Raw genomic sequence first — 22593 nt, 5'->3', positions numbered from 1 at the left:
TCAACTGGAACATGCAGTATATAAAGCTTGATCATCTGCATGCAGCAAACATTTGATTTCTGAGACGTTTAGGGTGAGACTGTTGATCACTCCAGACTGGTTGCCAGTTCATTAATGTAAATATTAAACAATAGAGAGCAACCCTGTCTCACTCCCCGCTCGTGAGAAAGAGATTTTGTTCTTCTTGTGTTGATTTTCACTCCGCATTTACTATGTGTGCACATTCATTTGATAAGGTCATAGGTTTTATACCACTTAAATTAATTTGTAAAATGTTGGTGCCAGATTGAATCACATAATTTAAACCCCAAAGTCAATAAAGCATTCCAATATTTTACCTTTGTCTTGGTTAACATGTTTATTGGTATGTAGTGTGTAGATGTCATCCGATGTGCAGTAATTTGCTACGAATCAATTTTGACTAGCATATTAAACTACAAAATAACTTTCCTGCTTAATCAAATCTCTCTCTCGACAGCATGTGTCATGTCAGTTTGAATATATTGATAGACACTACCGGTCAAAAGCTTTGTAATCTGAAGGTGTTTGGTTAAATGGTTGAAATTAATTTTGTAGACAAAAATATAGGTGTGGGCTATGCCTCCTGCACATGGGGCACAACGTGTCAGTGCCAGTGGGTGTTAAGCAATAACATATCTTTTCAATTTATATCAATTAAGTCCAACACTTCATATTCTTTCGGACTTTCCTACGCGTTTTACTTACGACCAAGCGTGCCGCACAAGCTCTGAAAAGTGAAGCCAAAACGTCTCGATCACCCCCCAGTGACTGGTCCCAGTATAGGTCATAAACCCCACCTCCCCATGTTATTCAGTGGGACTTGAGACCAACAAAAAATTTATTTACACTTCAATTATCTTTTTTCCGAAGCTGGTTTCTGTCATTTACTGTAGTTTTTATCACGCTGATGTGAATTCAAAATTTGTTTTTAAAATAAGTTGGTGTTTAGTTAGTTATTTAATGATATAAAAACGTTGGTGTCACGTCATGATTGACAGCTGTGATATCGTGTGATATGCGCATTCTGCGAGAGCAAGGGCGGGGTTTTGATTTCGCGGCTTTACTTCCTGCTCACTACTGCGCATGACTGGTCCCGAAATTGCTACTGCGCAGACTCAAGACCCAAGATGTCAGCGTCATATCGGGATACTGGCGGCTTCACATTTCACCAATGTAAGAGAGCGAATAGGCGTCGTCCATCTTTTTTTACAGTCTATGCTTACGACGGACATAGGATTATATGGAAACATTTTTTATATCTACAAAAAAACTGTGCATTAATATTTATTATATGCCCTTTAATTTATGTTTTGTAAAAATCTATTTTTTTATTTTTATAAATCTATGTAGAATTGTTCACAATCACATCAGCATCACAGTGCATCATAAAAACTTTCCCCGTGCAAATGTAGATAATTCTAGATGTGTAATTACTCTTTGGAGCATCGGGATCACTAGACGAAAGCTTAATAACCTTTTTTTTTTTTTGTGAAAAACATTTCATAATTAATTAGCCTCTGCCCATTCCGACTGATTTTGCCTTGTCACATATGGGAAGAATTCCAATTGGAAGTGATCATCCCTTTGCCCTACTGTACTGTATATTCCCTTCGAAGATCAGAGCTCTGTGCAGAAAGTTGCACAATTGGGTTTCATTTTGTTACTGCTAAAAATACACTTGAAGAATGAAAACAACGTCATTTTCTTTTTATCTGGAGCAAGAGTTTAAGCAGGGTCCTCTTCCCCAAGTGCCCTTCAAAGGCGCAGAAAAGTAGTTGTGAATTTGTCCATGCGGCCTCTCGCAGACTTGGATGTGCAGGAGCGATTCTACTGTAGGTTTTTAATATTAGTGGGGCTTTTTTATTAGGGGCTGATTTAAATGTTTTTTTTTATTATATGATTGGACTTGATACTAACCCTTAATGCAGTATTCCACTGTATTAAAAATATGTGTATAACATCTGTGTACATTTAGTTTTGTGTACTGACTGCCTTTAATATATTCTGTGCATGACATTCTGCCACATCCACATTATGTTTTCTTTATGTTTTACAGTTGATAGGAAAGCTTCTTGTATTGTTCCAGCATCACCATATGTAAACTGTTTCTATAATAATAAACTACATAGATGCAGATTTTATTTATCAGTAAATTTACTCACCTTTGATGTTCGCTCTGCTCTGTGACTTGGCCGTGGCATCTGAATGAACTTGAAAAGGCGCTAAAAAGCAAACTAAAAGATGGGCGGAGCTAAAGGATTAGGGTTGGGCGATGTCCCCTAAATTGGCAGTTGACGATGGTTACGTTAAACCATCGCTATGGACGATGATATAATTAGGCGGGGGGTTATACATTTTTTGTTATTATTCGTTATTATGTAATTATTATTCGTATTATTATTTTATGTATTATTAAGTTGTGCACTTTTTATTTTAATATATAGACCGTTTCAGCAATAACAACATAAACAAGCAGCTGTCGCGGTCCGCACGTAACTTCCGGTAAACTCTGCTAAGAATAAATAACAACAACGTTTTTTAAACGTAGTTTATTTATATAACAAGCAAAAAAACAACACATATATTACCTAGGAAACCAAAACATTTGTTATTTTCGACGAGGCATTTTTTCAAGAGATCAGTTTAGCAACTAGTCACACCATTAAAAAAAATTAGACTGGAAGTACAGTTCGGATCCAGACGTGTATCACGTGCGTCCGATGAAACCGTCTATATCTTTACAAAAAGACTATTTTGTACTTAAAAGCTTAAAATGACTCTTTCCTATAGGATGCACATAAGGGGAAAAAGTAGCTTTATTCGGTCGGAGTGTTGTTCCCGTTTTCTTGTTCTTGCCGTTCGCTGAATTCTGGGTTTATATCTTAATCTGCTGCTTCAGTACAGTATAGTCATATAGCTATGTAACATTGAGCACGATCTCCCAAAACACTACAATAGGCTACTAATAAATTATTCATATGGCCTGTTTTCTTGTACAAAATTAAATATTTTAAGTTAAATGTACAACATGTATAAAGACAAGATTCTAGCAATATCAAGATCAAATGCCTGACAGGATATTTTCCAAGACTAACACACGTCACGTCTCTGGCATAGACTACAGTATTTAAAATAGCATATATGCATTAGTTATACAGATGTGGCCTTTAAAAATGCGCGTCTCTGAAAGCAGAATGCCGCGAGCACTTCCGAAATTCTGCGAGATCCCGCAGAAGGGTGATTCGGTGGGGGACGCAGGAAATAAAAAACCTGTAGAGGGCAGTCGTGTTTCAAGTACAGTAGGGCATACTGACGACAATGTGTGCTCGACTTTATGCTTTAAGCATACTATATGATATCGAAGTAACATGACAGGGATTCTTGGTGCATTGGCAGTACTTTGATGTCACGTGCAAGCTTTTTGACAAACATTTGGTTGGCGAAGTTTTCTTTTGCCAGTTACATAAACAGTCAAATATTCTTCATAAAAATCTGACTTAAACGCGGATCATTCGTCTTATTTTTTTTGTGTACACTTACAGTAGAAGAGACGTGATGATAACGGAGTCTTATAACAAAATAATTCGCAAAGACCTTTGAAGAAACCGAGAGCATTTGCGCAATATCATTAACTAGTTTATCTAATTGTACATTTAGTTTATCTTTGCATCTGAACGTTTTTAATAGCTGGAACATGGTTGTAATGCGCTTTTCCGCATTATTGTACTTTTTATATTATCATGTTTTCCTTTACATGGTATGAAACTCGATATAAAGTGTGCAATGATGTTGAATAAATTTCTATAATGTGTTATATTTTGTAGTAAGTAAATAAAATCATGTTGTAAGTGTAAATATTCAATTCGAGGAGTTTCTGAGGTGTTTGTCATCGGCAAAAGGCGCAGTTTCTCTGTTGCTGATTAAAACCCGTTGGCTATATGGGATTTTTTAAAATTAACATTTGTTCTACTTATTATTTTATTTATTTGCCTACATTTACTCAAATAATATCAATGTAAAAATAGTAAGTAAATCATAGTTCAAGTTAGGCGTAAAACGTACATTTTTTTAAGTTGTTGTTAAATACAAATAATATTAATTTGAAGAAAGCAATTATTACAGGTTTAAAAACTTAAATATATAATTCTGAAATTATCAAATATATTGATTAAAATAATCTGTAAATTAAATACTTATATTATTAAGGCGTATACATCAAATAAAATATGTACATTTTAAACAAAATATCTATTTCTAGTCATTAATTTTGGTTTGTCTAACTAAAAAAAACACATAACTGACATTAAAAGATTTTATTAAGTTACTTTAATCATTTATTTTAGATAGCCTACATTTACAAAGCCACTGAATCATTTTTTACAGTGATTGTGATCTTACGGTATTATTAAATGCATATAAATAAAATATGTAAAACTAAATAAAAGAGATGTCATACACGGACTCCATGAAAGCATACATTTTCTTGTTCGGTCCACGTGGGTTAAACGGTCACATAGCCTATTCTCCATAAAAATCCGACTAAAATGCGGATCACTTGATTCATTTTTTCTGTGCAATTAGAAGAGACGTGATGTATAACTGAGTCTTATAACAAACCTCTATTCGCGTAGACCTTGAAGAGACCGAGAGCATTTGCGCAATATCATTAACTAGTTTATCTAATTGTACATTTAGTTCATTTTTGCATCTGAACGTTTTTAATAGCTTGGACATGGTTGTAATGCGCTTTTCTGCATTACTGTACTTTTTATATTATCATGTTTTCCTTTACATGGTATGAAACTCGATATAAAGTGTGCAATGGTGTTGAATAAATTTGTATAATGAGTTATATTTTTGTAGTAAGTAAATTAAATCATATTGTGAGTGTAATAATTCATAAATTCGAGGAGTTTCTGAGGTGTTTTTCATCGGCAAAAGGCGCAGTTTCTCTGTTGCTGATTAAAACCTGTTGGCTATATGGGATTTTTTTAAATTAACATTTGTTCTACTTATTATTAATTTATTTTTTTGCCTACATTTACTCAAATAATATCAATGTAAAAATAGTAAGTACATCATAGTTCAAGTTAGGCGTAAAACGTACATTTTTTTAAGTTGATGTTAAATGCAAATAATATTAATTTGAAGAAAGCAATTATTACAGTTTCAAAAACTTAAATATATAATTCTGACCTTATCAAATATATTGATTAAAATAATCTGTAAATTAAATACTTATATTATTAAGGCGTATACATCAAATAAAATATGTAAATATGTACGACTTAAATGCGCATCATTTGATTCATTTTTTCTGTGCAATTAGAAGAGACGTGATGTATAACGGAGTCTTATAACAAACCTCTAATTCGCGTAGACCTTGAAGAGACCGAGAGCATTTGCGCAATATCATTAACTAATTTATCTAATGTTACATTTTTTGTGATTTGTGAATTCATGTTCTGCTTGCCCCAATTCCAAATATTCTGTTGTATTATTATTCCCATTTTTGGTTAAACCGAGTATAACTCCCAAGCTGAACACCTACAAAACTAACGGTTTTGTCCAGTCTTAACAGTGTATGATATTCAGCTCGTCTTAATTTAATTATTTTATTCCGCCGAATGGAAAAAAATCCATAGGCTATATGAATGAATGGGATTCAGGAATTAAGTACAATAGTCTATACGCAGCAAGCAATAGCCGTCATTTCAACGTCTCGTTTCAGTATAGACCCGATATAGCCGGGCTGTGCCTAGCCCACTTCTAGCCCAATTAAACTTTAATTTGGTTACATGTGGTTTTTGACAAAATAATTTGTGAGATGGATGCTATTTTATCATGTAAGCAAAGTTAACAGCGATTACAAGGTATTTCTTTTCATTTCTTTAAAGTGTTTTATGCATCGTCTGTACGTAGTCATAATTTAGCTCATAAATAGACCGACTACGAATAAACCACGTTTAGCCCAGAAATAACCATGAATTTAATTACATGTTGTTTTGCCAAAATTATTTGTGAGATGTATGATATTTAATAATGTAAACAAAGTTCAAAGCAATTAAGGTATTTTGTTTCATTTCTTTAAAGTGTTTTATGCACCGTCTGTACTTAGCCACTATTTAGCTTACAAATAGACCGACTACGAATAACCCACGTTTAGCCCAGAAATAACCATTAATTTAATTACATGTTGTTTTGCCAAAATGATTTGTGAGATGTATGATATTTAATCATGTAAACAAAGTTCAAAGCGATTAAGGTATTTTGTTTCATTTCTTTAAAGTGTTTTATACACCGTCTGTACTAGCCACTATTTAGCTTACAAATAGACCGACTACGAATAACCCACGTTTAGCCCAGAAATAACCATTAATTTAATTACATGTGGTTTTTGCCAAAATAACTTGTGAGATGTATGGTATGTCATTGTAAGCAAAGTTAACAGCGATTACAAGGTTTGTTTAATTTCTTTAAAGTGTTTTATGCACCGTCGTACATATAGCCACTATTTAGCTCATAAATAGACCGACTACGAACAAACCATGTTTAGCCCAAAATAACCTTGAATTTAATAAAATTTTGTTTTTGCCAAAATAACTTGCAAGAATTATGATATTTTATCAGGCATGCAAAGAAAACGTGACTTTATGAATGAAAACGTTATTATTCGCTTTGCGTCAAACCCTGTTGCTGAAGGAGACGGACCGGAGCTCCGGCAAGGTGTGTTGTGGACCCGAGGAGGCGGAGCTGCGCTCCGGTGCGCTCCGGCCCAATTTAACCTATTTCTTCCACTAACTGAGGTATCCTTCCTCCTTTGCTGTCTGCCTGGTATGATTTTATTGGTCATCTAGGAATAATTTTCACTTTATCTTACTTAATGGGGCGCAGCGCAAACCCGTTGGCCTGTGACATCCCACTACCGCGAGATCTATTCAAAAGCATACTGTAGGCCTACTGTCTCGCGGTGCTAAGACGTCACATGCCGTCCGATCGGGCTGCGTGGCGCCGCAAGTCGTCAAACGAGCGCTGAGCATTGAGTCAAATAAGACACGCGTCAGAAAATTACCGAGGTCCGGGCGGCCATGCCCTTTTTTGCCTCAAAATGCAGAACAATAATGTTTTTAGTAAGGCATGTTTGTTAAAACTAGTTATATTTCCTATTTAAACTAAGTCCTGGCTTAAGCTTATAAAGACCCCGCAAAAACCCTGCTACAGCTCCTGAGGGGGTGCTCTCACTATTCACATGTAAATAAAATGGTTAGAAACCGGTTTTTCTGGTTCTCATTGCAGGACTGTGCGGGGGGAGGGCATTCTGTTTCCATGTGGAGACATTTAACAAACACATTTGATATACACCAAGTTCCAGATTACAACACCAAAAACACATCACGTTTGATAGCAGTGCATGTAGGCCCTACTTATTTGAGTATATTGATAGAGTAAGTATTATGTTGGACACTATTTTGGATATCAAATTGTCCTTTTCTCCAGACAAATAAAACACTGATGTGCATGTCTATAGATCTTATCTAAAGAGTCATTGCTATCATTTTCACTTTTGTGTTGGGTTAATTCCCTGACCAGACCTCTGTCATTTTCTTACGCTCGTCTTATAATTTGACTCAACGCTCAGCGCTCGTGTGGCTTCTTGTTGCGCAGCGCAGACCAATCGGCATGTGACGTCTAGCTATAAGCAGAGGTGGGACAAAGTCATTGTTATGCAAGTCACAAGTAAGTCTTTGCCCTCGAGTCCCGAGTCAAGTCATGTCAAAGATGAGGCAAGTCCCTAGTCGAGTCAAAAGTCAAAGCCAACAAGTCTCAAGTCGAGTCCAAAGTCCTACCATTTTAGTTTCGAGTCATGTCAAGTCCTCTTACAACAGAAATAAAATGCATGCTGTGGACAGGTGGAGGGAGGCCGCTATACTGCATTGCTTTTTCAACAGATCAAATTGGCCATGATGCCACCATGGCTGAAAACTCGCTCCACTGTAGCACTAGAAGCAGGCACTGCCAAGGCTACTTGAAAGAGTGAAGGAAGAGTGCCCAGAACAAAATGGCATTCTGTCCTTCTGCCATGTCAATGTAAATGACTTAGCTGCAGTGGTATAGATCTCTTGGTGATGTCAAAGTACCGCGAGAGCGATTCCAGTTATCACGTGGATAAATCCGCTTTGAATCGCTCTCGCGGTACTTTGCTGTCACTCGCCTGTGGGTTTTGTAGCGCCACACCACTCTGCTCCCCCGTCACTTTCGCGCCGCTATAGTGATTTCATATGCCGATCGGATCGCGCAGTTCGGCAGAAAGTCAAACACACCAAATATATAGCCTAATATGTATATGCATTTCAACCCGCTAAAGTAGCAAGTGTAGCATGCTAATGGTCAGTGCTTCACTATTACTAAAAGTTTGAAATGTCACAAAACCATGCTGTTAAGCATCCTCACGCTATTTTTAGCGGGTATACGGAAATCATTTACAATTCCTAGTAGACTACACCACTGCTGAGCTGTACTGGTACGGTCCCAACATCCAAACCAACGTGGGACTGCAGTGATTGGATGTCGTGCAGGCAGCGCGCGTGCTCGCTGCATGCAGGTGGTGCACATTTTTTTCATAGATGCAGACACACTGAGACCGGCGCGGCCGTGTGCATTTTTTGTGTAATGGGTAGGTTGCTTCACTGCTGATTCTTGCCATACCTCCGTTCAGTGGTGTAGTCTAGATTTTTGTAGTGAGTATACTGTGATTTTTCCCTCTCACCCTTATGCTCACTCGTCCTAGCCCATAAGCACCACCACACTCACAGATGCATACAGTATAGATATTCATGTAACTAAGAGCATTCTGAAAGTGTACTCATAAACACATAAACTGAATGTGTTATCAACATGTCAGTTTATTATAAGAAAAAAAAGACTTTAACAGCCAATGGGTTACAGCTGGGGAAACTGGACTGATTTTTAGACTGGTTTAGTGTTAATCAACATCTAACCCAGGGCCAAAAGTTACTCAACTGTTAATTAAAATTAAATAAACTGTTTACAATCTTCAATCCGTGGCAAACACTTGGATTGAAGGAGAAAAATATCTACTCTTTCAATAGCTATTATCTGACAACTATTGATAACATTACCATGTTTAATTTAATGGTGTAAATGTTTTTAATTACCATAATACACATTTAAGATGACCATGAAGTTACTCTCATTTGCATAGTCATTGATATAAAAGCTTTTTTTGCATATAATATAAGCATTGTTTAAAAATGAAAATAGGCTTTTACTTAATTATTATTACAAGACCATAATGTAGCATATTAGACACCCAAACCAAAGTGAAGAAAATGATCTTTAATTTGCAAGTCTGAACTGAACATCAACGCAGACATGAATTTCCTCACAGAAGTTTAAGATCATATACATCTTGAACGTAGATATATAAATTAACACAGAGAAGGAAAGTTTAACACTGTGAAGCACAAGCAAACATACTGAAAGCTAAAACCATCAGGATATAATTACGGGCTTATTTTATTGTATTTGGAGCCTTACCTCCAGATAAAGTAATAAACTGGACTGATTATTTAAATGTTGTTTACTCACATGTGCGTTGTAAACTCTATGGATTTTATGTTGTGGACTGCTCCACTCGTCGTTCTCTTCTCCACATGGACTGTTTGTTTACAGTGTCGAGTGAGCAGCTACACTGCAGGTTCGACTTCATTTGGCGCTAAGCAGACCTCACGGTGATGTCAAAGTACCGCGAGAGCGATTCAAAGCAGATTTCTCCATGTGATAACTGGAGTCTCTCTCGCGGTACTTTGCTGTCACTGACTTGTGGCGCAACACCAGTCTGCTCCCCAGTCACTTTCGCGTCACTATAGTAATTTGATTTCATAGAAATTCATACGCCGATCGGATCGCGCAGTTCGGCAGGAAGTATATTGCCTAATATGTATTTCAACCCGCTAAGGTAGCAAGTGTGGCATTTAATGGTCAGTGCTTCACATCTATATTATGACTAAAAGTTTAAAAATGTCACAAAACCATGCTGTTACGCATCCTCGCGCTATTTTTAGTAGGTATACGGAAATCCTTGACAATTTCTAGTGGGTATACGGCGTATACCTGCGTATCACGTAGACTACACCACTAGAATACACTTTCCGTTTTTCAGCATGTTTATTAACAACATTCCACGCCACCCTTTAATTCTTGAAGATATGTTTTTAACTGTATAATGATTAGATTCCCTGTGTTGCACTGGACTTCTGCTAAGCTTGAACTTGAAAACGCGATGCATCACGTGCGCGGTACAACGCTTCATCCACCCGTAGCGCGCGTGCATGGAGTTTAAATGTTCATATTTTGGCTTGAACATTTTATTGCATTCAGTCTTAAAGCCTAATAAACAGTACCTGTTGAAGTCATTAAAGTTAAATAAATAACAAAAGAAGAGAAAGTGTGCAGCAACTAGTGTGCCCAGGATGGTAAAATAATTATTACAATGTATTCCTAATGACCAACACAAGTCTTCTGCATACTGACATGGTTTGAAATCTATAGGTATTTGATTCTTTGGTTTTCTGATGTATTAAAATTCATATATGTAGAGCAGGGAAATAAGAAGCTTTTTTTCCTGGGGTGCATGCCCTGGAAAATACTTATATGGACCTCGGTATTTATAAAATCATGCAATGCGGCGTGTTTGTCTTTACAGTTATGAAATTTATTATTTTAAACACACATTTCACAAAGTATATATTGTAAGTGTAAATATTCATAAACTCAACACTTCGGAGGCGTTTTTCTAAAGAATAATGTTTAAACTTTATTGGTGGTGGTTGAGAATAATTCCTCTTTCCATGTGTAACGCATTTTAGCGCAATATAAATGTATCATATTATTATTCTTAATATATAAGAATACTAATATATTTTTTAAAACATTTATAACAGAAAGGTGTATAAAACAGCTTTAATTAACAATATCTGAATTGGCTCTTTGCACAATTCTAATTTTCTCATGTCATAATTTATAATTATTAATTAGATTTAATATAAATAAGTTTTGAAAAGTGTTGAATGCGAACGTGTAAGATATCTGGAAGGCGATGCGGCGTGTTTGTCTCTACAGCCACATGTTATAAAATTGATTATTTTACACACACATTTCACAAAGTACATATTGTAAAAATTCATAAACTCAACATTTCGGAGGTGTTTTTCGTCCGCAAAAGGCACAGTTTCTCTGTTCGCGTCAATTATTTTGGTTTGACCAACTAAAAAAACACATAAGTGACATTAAGACATTTTATTAAGTTACTTTAATAAATTATTTTAGTGATATTCTATTTTACAATAATATTTTTTACAATTATGAATTAGGTAGAAACACTGACTGCATATGCGCAAGAAAGGTAGCCTATTATTAAAGATTTTATAAATATAAATATGTAAAAACGAAATAAAAAAGATATCATATGCCAACTGTACACCCCGCATGGGTTTAAACGCCTTTTTTTCTAAAGAATAATTTGTAAACTTTATTGGTGGTGGTTGAGAAGAATTCCTCTTTCCATATGTGAAGCATTTTAGCGCAGTATAAATGTATCATATTGTTATTCTTAAAATATAAGAATACTACTATATTTTTTACAACATTTTTAACTTTAAAACATGTCTTTTTTTATACCACATTAATCTGTTTAAAATATTGATACTTTTAGAAAAACTGACAATTATAAATATTATGAACAAACAATGAAACGGTGTCAAAATTCGACAACACAAATAATTAAGATATTCATTGTAAAGAGAGTCGCGTTTATTAGGCTCACACTAAATTCTCTGTTGCACTTCCTATAAGTTCGCATTGCACGTATCTTAATAATTGTATGCGCTGTTATTGCTGGCAAGAATGGGTTGACATATCACTTTGCTGTTTTAATACAGTAGCAATGTAAAATATTCAGCAATGCCCTTATTAACTTCTGGAAACAACGCAATGCAATGTTTTTATGCGCCACCTGGTGGATATTCTGTGAAGCGAAACACATTAAGGGAAAATGGAAAGTAGCCCCCCCGAAAGCACTTGCAGAATGCTGCGAGACTCTGCGAGACGAATTGGCGAATGCCGCGGGAGAAAACGCGCATTTTTAAAGGCCACATCTGTATATTCTATATAATTTATAGACCAACTCCTGCAAAGATTTTACGTTAAATATAGTCTATAGAAGAGAGTTAGTGTGTGTCGACTCGCAGTGGAGTGGGGCGGGGGCGTGGCATCACGATGGTGTCTCTGGATATCATCGTCCATTGTGATAGTTGACCGGATGATATCGTCCATTGGCACAACCCTATAAAGCATGCCACTTTGCTGCATGGGCCTGCCCCATTTGATGCGGGCCTGTTTTTTTAAATATATGACTTTAAGACTGAATATTAAAGGAAAAGCAGCCAAAAAAGAGCCCAGATTAGATGTGAACTTTGATATTCTTTAAAATTTGTCCCAAGGCAAAACTTCAAAAAGTTTCTTGATAAAATGACCAAGTACAGTTTTGCAATTTCTAGGCAAAGGGTGACTGCACTTAAGATTACATAATAGAAAATAGTTTTGATTTATTTTGGATGCTTTTAGTCACCAACATCATTCCTACACTTAGATCTGTTTTATGCCATCGTTTGGACGATATATGTGTACATATATAGTGTGTTGTATAGTGAGCTCCACAACCATTGAATAACACCTATCAGGTCTTAAAGTTTATCACATAAGACGTTTATAGCTTGTAAAGATTCAAAAATCTCCGTACAGTTTAGGTTTGAACGTCATGAAGATGAGTAAATGCTGACAGGATTTTCATGTTTGAGTGAACTGTTTTTTAAATCTCATATAGTGGAACAATCATTTCTCTCTCTAGAGTAAAGTTTAATGTACAGTGTGTGCCGTGACTCAGTCATATGTTGTTATTGCACACACAGAAGCCACCACAGCCCTCCGCTCGCCCCTCTACCACCCACTTGATGATGTGATGACAGTTACCATGGAAACTGAGGGAGGAGGGCAGAAGCACAAATAATGTGTTTGTTTGCACAGGTCTGAAGCAGGTGAATGTTTGCTGCTAAGCAGAACGGCAGAACGGCAGTGCGCTCGCAACACAGGCATTTTCAGTAATAAAGACACGAGGCCTGTTGTCAGACTAAGCCTGCTAATGATCGCATGGGCATATTCACACAATCCCTAATAAAAGCACTCACCGTCCTCTTGGTTGAAATTCATTTTCATATAACAGGGTCATTGTACAATTTTTTACAATTTAGTTTTATGTATCAATGGTTTCATACATTTTAGTAATGATATTTTAAGGATCTGTTGAGAATTCAGAGATCCTTAATGCAAAAAACCTTTTAAGTGCAAAGCTTAAACACTGAAATAAAATAAAATGAATAAACCCCCAATGCCAAATAAAAAGCAAGCTTTTTTAACTTTAAATGATATAGGTCATTTATTTCTTATGTTTAAACTTTACTATTTAACCAATTTTGTAGTTGTAGTTTAGTATTATATCATAGGTCAATAAACATATGGGTTACATGACAGTGCAGACATGGTGAATGTCAGTAACTAGGGCTTGACACAAAATGTAAAATTCATACATTATGTTTACATTAGTGGTAGTAATGCATGGAATATTTATCTAATGTTAGTAAATGTAAATTAATCAGCAATCTTGAGATTCATTCATGCTTTTTTTAAATATAGGGTTACACATTGTTTTCTTTCATGGATTATGGTCCCCCTAAAGTTGCCTTGGCCACCCCCCGGCCCCACACCATTTATAAAATTTGTATATAACTCTACACTAGTAATCAATTTTTTATTATTTATTATTTTATAAGATGTTTATAAAGCTACATGAGTGGTTATGTTAGAGAGAGAGAATAAATAACAAGCGCTGTTTTATCCCATCCAAAAATATTTAATTAATATATAGTTTATAATTTGGTTTTAGTAAATGATAATGATCATTCATCGCCATTTGCATTCATTTATTCTCCGTTTCATCATCAGTTCTTATCATTATATATATCATATAAGATGGTTATCATCCTCTGGGGGTTTGGTGTGTGGTTGTAAACAACGTCAATGTCTATGAAGTAAAATGAGTGGTGTTTTTTTTACTGTCCCGGCTTTGTATTGTGATTAAAATGAGCACTTTAGCTGTGCTACCTGTTTGCCAGCACTTCCATTTAGATTAGCAGCGGTTTAATTAACAGCACAGACTGAAGCCAGTCTCTAATGACTGAACAGATTGATTTAAATGCAAACCAGAGAGGATTTAATGAACTGCTTTTACCGAAAGTGTTTAATAAGAATTTCAGCACTCTCAGACAGCTTGGTAAACAGCTCTCAGACCATTCATTATGCATTGTTGTACATCTCTGCTTTAAAATGTTGGTTAATGGTGTCAAAATAATCATATTTGGTTTGTTTGTTGTTTTTGTTATTCTTTGAATGATTGCACTCTTAGGATGGCTGACACTGCTGGGAATTGTTGAATTTTATCATTTACGTTTAATAAAAATTAAATAACACTGGCTCATGATGTAAGTGGCAGATATATAATAGTCATTAAATTGACTCTTTGACTAAGTCATGTCTTTTGTAGGTGTAATAGATTAATGTGAATGGCCAGCATTATCCAAAATCCCTTTAACGGTCCCGTGAGGGCTAAGCCTTGAGGGAAACGGTCACTAGGAAGTATAAAGATATCGTGAGATATACTATACACATTTGTACATAGATTTTCTTTTTGTGCACATCATTGCTTTTGGAATAAAACACCTCTAAACATCTCCAAAACCTCTACTTTTTAGAATAAAGCTTGGTTTTAGCTTTAATTAAAAAAACTGATCACATCTGATGCAGTACAGTAATACTAGACCTGTAGCAACGCATCAATGACGTTGATGCATCAACGTAAAAAATATTTTGCGTTGACGCTTCGACACAGCTCGCCACACGCACGTGTGAGACCAAAACATTAAATTTAAGGCCAAAAAAATGAACGATCACATTCATCTAATCTTTCGTAACGATCCGCTAGCTGCCCGTCCCATAAGCAGGCTGTCAAAAAAACGCGTCTCTGTAGGCAGCCTGGGCTCTGAGATCTGCACACAAAAACAATTGGTTTCACCAACCACTCAAAACCAAAATAAACATTTCCAACCAATCACCGACAGGAGGTGGCTGTTGTTAGGTAGAAAAAGCCAATGTCAAACCTCACAACAGTCACACCATGTCGGTGATTTAAATGTCTTTAAAATGATGTAAGTGAAGTCGTACATTGCTAATACTACATGATTTCAGTGTATATGGGCTGGAAGTGTGTATAATAATTTTCTTGTGGACTGAATAAAGTCTAAGATTAGCATTTCTTTTTATAACCAAACCCAGCACTGTGTTTTTATTCTTGACGTGATCTTTATAGGCTTCTGTATGATTGTTAATTGGACTGGATTGCACATTGAACACATATCCGATAACGCACGTGCACAGCCAAATGACTTCATGTTCGCGTCTTTTTGGCTTCAACGGACAAATGCTCATGTGTCAAAATAGCTGTCTTTGTGATTTTCATAGTAAACATGTGGTTACTGTACATCTTAAACGAATAAACATTTTATTGCATTTGGTCTTATAATAAGCATAATCTGTCTCTGTCATTAAAGTTAATTAAATATAAAAAAAGAAAACTTTTGTATCTTCGTAAATAAAGATGAATCCATATTTACTTTTAATTTTTTTGCCAAACATCCTTTGTGTTGAGCTCTGCTATTTGAAATAAGTTTAAGGTTTATCATGGAGTTTAGATTTCCTGATCTTTTGCTTTATTAAAGGGATAGTTCACACAAAATTAAAATTCTGTCAACATTTTTACATCCTCATGTTGTTCTAAACCTGTACAAATTTCTTTTTTTCTGATGAACACAAAAGAAGATATTTTGATAAATGATGGTAAGCAACACAGCTAATTGTAATCATTGACTTCCATAGTATATAATAAAGGAATAAAAACAACATGATGGAATTTAATGGATATACCATTAATTGTGTGCTTACCATCATTTATCATAATATATTATTTTGTGTATATCAAAATAAATTAAACTTATACAGGTTTAGAATATAAGGGTGAGTAAATGATGACAGAATATTCATTTTTGGGTGAACTATCCCTTTAACAGAAATACAGCAGAAATGTTTAAAATTCACCTTTATTATGTTTACATCTAATAATGAATTCATTCATGCTTTCTTGATACATGGTTACACATCGTTTTCTTTCATGGACTATGGACCCCCTAAAGTAGCTTTGGGCACCCCCTGGCCTGAAATCACTGATACAACCTTTAAAGTATATAATTAAGAATGTTTTTGGCATTTATTTGAGATACATTATGGTTTTAATTAATCAAGGAACAGAAACTAATCGTTAGATTAATCGTCCAATTAGTCGTTAGATTAGTCGATTAATCTGAAAAATATTCGACCGATTAACCCCAGCCCTAAGTAATACGTATATATAGTAAAAGTACACAGGCCTAACTCATAGGCCCAAACACATGTACAAGAAAACTAAATTACGTGAAACAGTAGCTAGTTATGACCTGTGAAGTCTGTTTAATGTCAAATGCTCAGTAGAATGAGAGATCCAAACCAAAGCTGAATCATTAATGTACATCGTTACAGCATACTATGAGTATCAGTGGATAAATGCATGTTCCCCAGTCACTTTGACATCACGTTGATGACTGACGAATTGGGAACTCGCTAAAGAGACCAATCTGCTTTGAGTGTAACTAGAAAGAGCCAATGAATGTTAGCATGTAGTATTTACATCTGCTTTCTGACTAGAGAGACTAGAGAGTTCTTCAGTGTTGCATTGTAACGGTTCCTGCTGACCTCTTTTGGCGTTTGCCGGTTACCCCTCTCAGCCTCAACAGAAAGAGCAGTTTCCTCTTTATAAAGACAACATTTCTGGATGTGGTTGATATTTGACAGCTGCGGATGGTCACAATTGTGGTCTGATGTGCTTTGGGTTGGCAAAAGTAAAGGTGGCACTCAGGGATGTGTCATGTACCCATTGCTGGAACATGACCAGGATGGTCTTACAGTCAGACTCCACCACCTCAAGAGGGGTGGAGTTCCCGTCCCGATGCCCTGGTCAAAGCTGCCCTCTTGTCTTGCTCTAGGCACCCCTGACTTGAGGGTTACAGTGGATGACCATATGTCATTCGCAGCATTAGAGGGTGAGTTCATCTGCTCCACTGACGAGAACGCGTTTCCACCTTCGGGACAGGTGGCTACTCTATAGCAAGAGGTCAGGAGGCTTACCCTGGGCAACGGAAGGGGCATCTTGTGGCGCTTTGGTAGGGATTCCAAATTTGTTGGTCATCGATGTGATGTCGAAGTGATCGACTGAAAGGGAACGTCTCAGTTATGGATGCAACCCTTGTTCCCTCAAGGAAGGTAATGGAGATCTCATGGCCCCCTAGCCACAGTTACTGTACGACTTCTGAGGGGGCCAGGTCTCTTATACTCAGCTCCTCAGCGAAAAGATGAAATGCAGTGGACCTGCCTGCTCTATTTATACTTTTCCAGCTGGGCATGGCAGCAGATGCAAATACTGCATGCCAATTTTCATTGGCAATTTCTAGTTACATTTTTCTACCGAGTTTCCAATTCGTTGGTCATTGACGTGACGTCTCCCTTCCGTTCCTTCAGGGAATGAGAGTTACATCTGTAACGGAGATGAAATCCATTTGTCATTCGTTTGTTGGATAGATTAAGTTCTGACAAAGTTACTTTATACTATCAACTACAAAATAATATATATTACAACTCTCATTGTAAAGAATAGATAGAAACAAATAGAGCTATACAGCCTTCAGTACACAAGATAAACTGGGGTGAAGCGCAGTCTGAAAAGTCCTACTGACATTTAGTCTACTTTATTTATTGGTTCTGATAAATATTTGATTTACCATTTGAATTTTATTGGATCATTTATTGTGAGTGCTTTAAAAGTTCTGCATGAGCTGTATTTGTGAAAGTGTAAAGATCAGCTAGAGAAGCATGTAAAGAGAGCACTTGAAAATATGCTTGATGTTTGCATTTACTTCACCTTTAAAGATTATAATGGATTTCAAACACCATACCATCCCACACTTAGCTTTAACTCAACATGACCCAAGTAGTCTGAAAGTAACATAACTAGTCAACTTTTTACTGGTGGTTTCTTACTAAACTGCAGTGCACATTACTGGTAAAAGTACAGATTATTCAAGGCATTAACTCTTTCCCCGCCATTGACGAGTTAACTTGTCAATTAGGAGAAAATGCTTCCCTGCCAATGACGAGTTTTTACGGCAATCCATATTTCCGCTATTATCTACCTGGTGGTGCTCTTACCCAACTTATAAAACCTAGAAGCAACCTTTTAGTAGTTCAAATTCTGTGTATGTGTATGTAGTCCTTTACAAAAATGCAATTATTTGAGATCTTTGTTCAAAATTTCATAACCCATATTTGAGAGGTGATAAAAGAGAACAAATAAAGGTAGGATGAAACGTGTTTTTTTTTTTTTTTTTTAAGCAGAGGGTCTGTTCTTTCATTTGATACATTTTATGTTTATATATTTCAAGAAGAACATTTTCTGGAAGACTTTTGTGAAAATCATAAAAAAAAGCTGGTGCCTGCTGGCAACTTTTTTTTTAACGCCAGCGGGGAAATTGTTTTAATTGTTTATGCACTGTGTTGTTTTCTTTAGATGCTAGTGACGACTCCAGAGAAATGGGACGTGGTGACCAGGAAGAGTGTGGGTGACGTGGCTCTGTCCCAGATTGTCCGACTGCTCATTCTGGATGAAGTTCATCTTCTACATGAGGATAGAGGTCCAGTTCTTGAGAGTCTGGTGGCCAGGACACTGCGTCAGGTAACAAATGATGAAGTCATTACCCTCCTTTCTCATCACATGCTTTAAAATACAGATGACAAAGTCCTGAGTCCTGGACCTTCAGATGATTTAAGATGTTATGACATTGTTTTAGCTACAGCAGACAGATAAACTCTTTCATAAGCACAACTCATCCTTTTAACTGAGTTTTCAATTCATTTGTCAGAACACAAAAAAGGTTTTGTCCTTTTTAATGTTAAATCCAAATATTAAAATGTACTTTGGTCAGTTCTGGAGTAGTAGCGGTTCTTTTCTGATGACTTCATCTTGATGATTTGGGCAGAACATCAGTTAACTCCTCTTCTCTTAAACTGTCAATCTGCTGCCAGCTCCATTTCTCAACACAAACAAACCCCTCCTTTTAATAGATCCAATACATTTACAGTGGAAAGCTCAAGCCATGCCCTCTGTTTTATCATTCAATATTCAGCTTCATCTGGAAATATTTAACATCACAAAAATAAAAGGCGATTGTGACTTCCCGAGATATCTCGTCAATCAAGAGAAAACGCTTCCCTGCCAATGACGAGATTTTTCATCTTTCCGTAATACTGCTATTATCTAGCCCTTCTGCAACTTTTTAAACCCGGAAGTATTGCCCTATGGCAAGCGGCTGCATGTCCGTGTCTGTTTTAAAGATCGCTCTGAATGGGATCTCTATGAAAAGTCCACCACAAAAATGGAATTATCTCTGCTTTTTGCTCAAAATATGGTGTTTTTGCAGAAACCTACCCATATTCAAAAGCTGATTGCAAAAGACCCACTGAAGGTAGGATGAAACTGTGTGTTTTTTTTTTTGAAAGCAGAGGGTCTGTTCTTTCATTTGGTATATTGTATGTTTAAATATTTAAAGAAGAACATTTTCTGGAAGGCATTAAACTTTGGTGAAAATCATGAAAAACGCTGGCGCTGGCTGGCAACTTTTTTTAAAAACGCTGGCGGTGAAAGAGTTAAATGGCGTACTACCATTCAAAAGTTTAGGGTCACTTTCACTTAGGCTATTTATTAATATTTTTCAACATACGTATATTATTTATAGTAAGAGGCTTCATAGACTTGGCAAATTGATTTGTTCAGAAGTTTGTAGGTACAGACATTCATTGTGGGCAGTTCATTCATTCCATTATTTGATTTATACCGAAATCTAGAAGTATACCGGCGATAGAAATTTTGGACATACCCGTAATAGTAATAAATATTTATCTTAGTTGTTTGACTCATTTATGGTCCAGCAGGTAATTTCCTCCTTCAAAGGATATGTGCGTGTGTGTGTTTGCCTGTGTGTGATGGACAGGTCCTCGCTGATGTTGATTGACAGCCACCCTTGGTAGAATCACTCTGGCCATTTGGGACATTAGTGTGATTATGTAAATCCTGACAGGCGGAGAGAGGGCGGCCCGCGTTACGGGTGTCCCATATCCCTGTTCCGTTCTGATGAGCCACAGTCATGTGTCAATCACAAGCAAGCTAAACTCAAACTACACAGGCAACGCTGCCCTTCAGGAGACTTTCACAGGCCAAAGTGTTTGAAAATACAACTTACATTTCTTCATTAGTGGAGGTTTGCTTTGAGTACTGGAGCTGAGAGAGGCTTTTAGTAGCTCTAAGTGAATAGAAATGACTGAATGTTGCTTTGAAATGCTAAGTGATAGCAGGTCAGAGAGGCTGTATGTATTTCTTATAGTCAAATGTAGCTCAGCATCAGATATCGTTTATTTGGCTCTGTTGTGTGAAATGAAATCTTCGCACTTAATTTAAATTTTAAAAACTAAACGATATCACGCTGATACTTTGGTGCTCATGCCAGCAGCTGAGATAAATGAGAATATTATATGAGTACTATGAAAAGTTGCCTGTTTCCACTTTTGTGTCTTTAAACGCTCGTTTTTTGTGGTCGACAGCTTATAAAAACTTATTTACATATTAAACTTAAAAACAAAATAATACCTAAAAGCTACTGTATGACAAGGTGTACAGCTAACAAGCCAAAAAAAAAACATAAATAAGTTTTTATAAGCTGTCGACCTCAAAAAACGAGCTTTTAAAGACACAAAAGTGGAAACAGGCAACTTTTCATAGTACTACTATTAGAAGAACTGCGTCCACTAGGGGGAAACGTAGTCGGCAATCCACTTTTTTCTCCTTAAAGGCTGGGTTTTTACGGCTCGACAGCTTATAAAAACTTATTTCTGGGTTTTTTGGCTTGTTAGCTGTACATATTGTCACACATCAGCTTTTAGGCATTATTCTGTTTTTTGTTATAAGCCAGAAATGACAAGGAGGCGGCCTCTCGCAATACAAAGTTAATGGAGACGGTTGGATTGTTTTCCCCCCCGTGGGCGTGGTTTTCAGGTTATGACGCGCTGCGCTCTGTCTCTATTAACTCTTTCACCGCCAGCGTTTTTTAAAAAAGTTGCCAGCCAGCGTTTTTCATGATTTTCACCAAAGTTTAATGCATTCCAGAAAATGTTCTTCTTTATATAAACATACAATATACCAAATGAAAGAACAGACCCTCTGCTTTCAAACAAAAATAAACGTTTCATCCTACCTTTAGTGGTTCTTTTGTACTCAGCTTTTGAATATGGGTAGGTTTCTGCAAAAACACCACATTTTGAGCAAAAAGCATAATTCCATTTTTGTGACAGACTTTTCATAGAGATCCCATTCAGAGCGATCTTTAAAACAGACACGGACATGCAGCCGCTTGCCATAGGGCAATACTTCCGGGTTTAAAAAGTTGCGGAAGGGCGCCACCTGGTGGATAATAGCGGTATTGCGGAAAGACGGAAAATCTCGTCATTGGCAGGGAAGCGTTTTCTCTTAAAAAATAGCGGGTAAGGAGTTAACGTAATTGGCTGGCTCACGCTAGGTTATTTGCATAAGGTGATCTGTTTGGCTGACACATGCGTTGGTGCTTGAAAAGTTGAGAAATGTTCAACTTCTGCTGCGAGCTATGGCGGTGACGTGTCGTTGACGGATCCACAGTTCAGTTCGGCAACGCATGACGTCACCCATTAAAGTAAATGAGAAGCGTTAACACTTTCGCCCCATGTGAGTGTACCGTAACAAGCTTTAGGACAATGCTTCTGGAAGTAATGAATATTGTGAACATTTAAGCTTTTGAAATACTAAACTATGACAATTATACCACAGTAACAGACTAGTGAGCTGTTGCTGCAAACCTTCCTACAGTACCTCCGTATTTTGTACCCTGCAAGAAAAAAAATCAATGTTCGAATCATATTGGGCTCAGTTAAGATGAAGGAGCCCAGCAAAAACACTGGAACCTCACCCCGAGGACACCAGCGTCCATCCACAAGGAATAGTCCGGTCACCCAAGGACAGACACGCCACAGATTTAAAGGCAGTGGTGAGGAGATACGATTAATGTCAGGTGACTTGTCTCACACTATCACAGATTTGTCAGGGCGCCCCTCCTCTCTTTCACTGCTAAAGTCAGGATACAGTAGGCTGAAGGGCAGGCAAAAGATTGGATAGGGTGATGTTTGTTCCTCATTCTTCTACATTGCAATCAATGCTTA

The 22593-nt window shown here is 36.6% G+C and overlaps 1 protein-coding gene across 1 annotated transcript in view; it reads left to right on the top strand.

The window, feature by feature from the left end:
* The window catches only part of ascc3 (activating signal cointegrator 1 complex subunit 3), a 294060-nt gene that overhangs the window by 128861 nt on the left and 142606 nt on the right, over window positions 1-22593 (top strand). The window contains exon 11 of the mRNA XM_065246358.2: window positions 18863-19027. Within this exon, the coding sequence (XP_065102430.2) occupies window positions 18863-19027 (165 nt within the window). The remainder of the gene's footprint in view (window positions 1-18862; window positions 19028-22593) is intronic.

This window comes from Paramisgurnus dabryanus, chromosome 13, assembly GCF_030506205.2.
Source record: "Paramisgurnus dabryanus chromosome 13, PD_genome_1.1, whole genome shotgun sequence".
Classification (NCBI taxonomy): Eukaryota; Metazoa; Chordata; class Actinopteri; order Cypriniformes; family Cobitidae; genus Paramisgurnus; species Paramisgurnus dabryanus.
The sequence above is the reverse complement of the archived record's forward strand: the minus strand, read 5'-3'. Positions and strand labels throughout refer to the sequence as shown.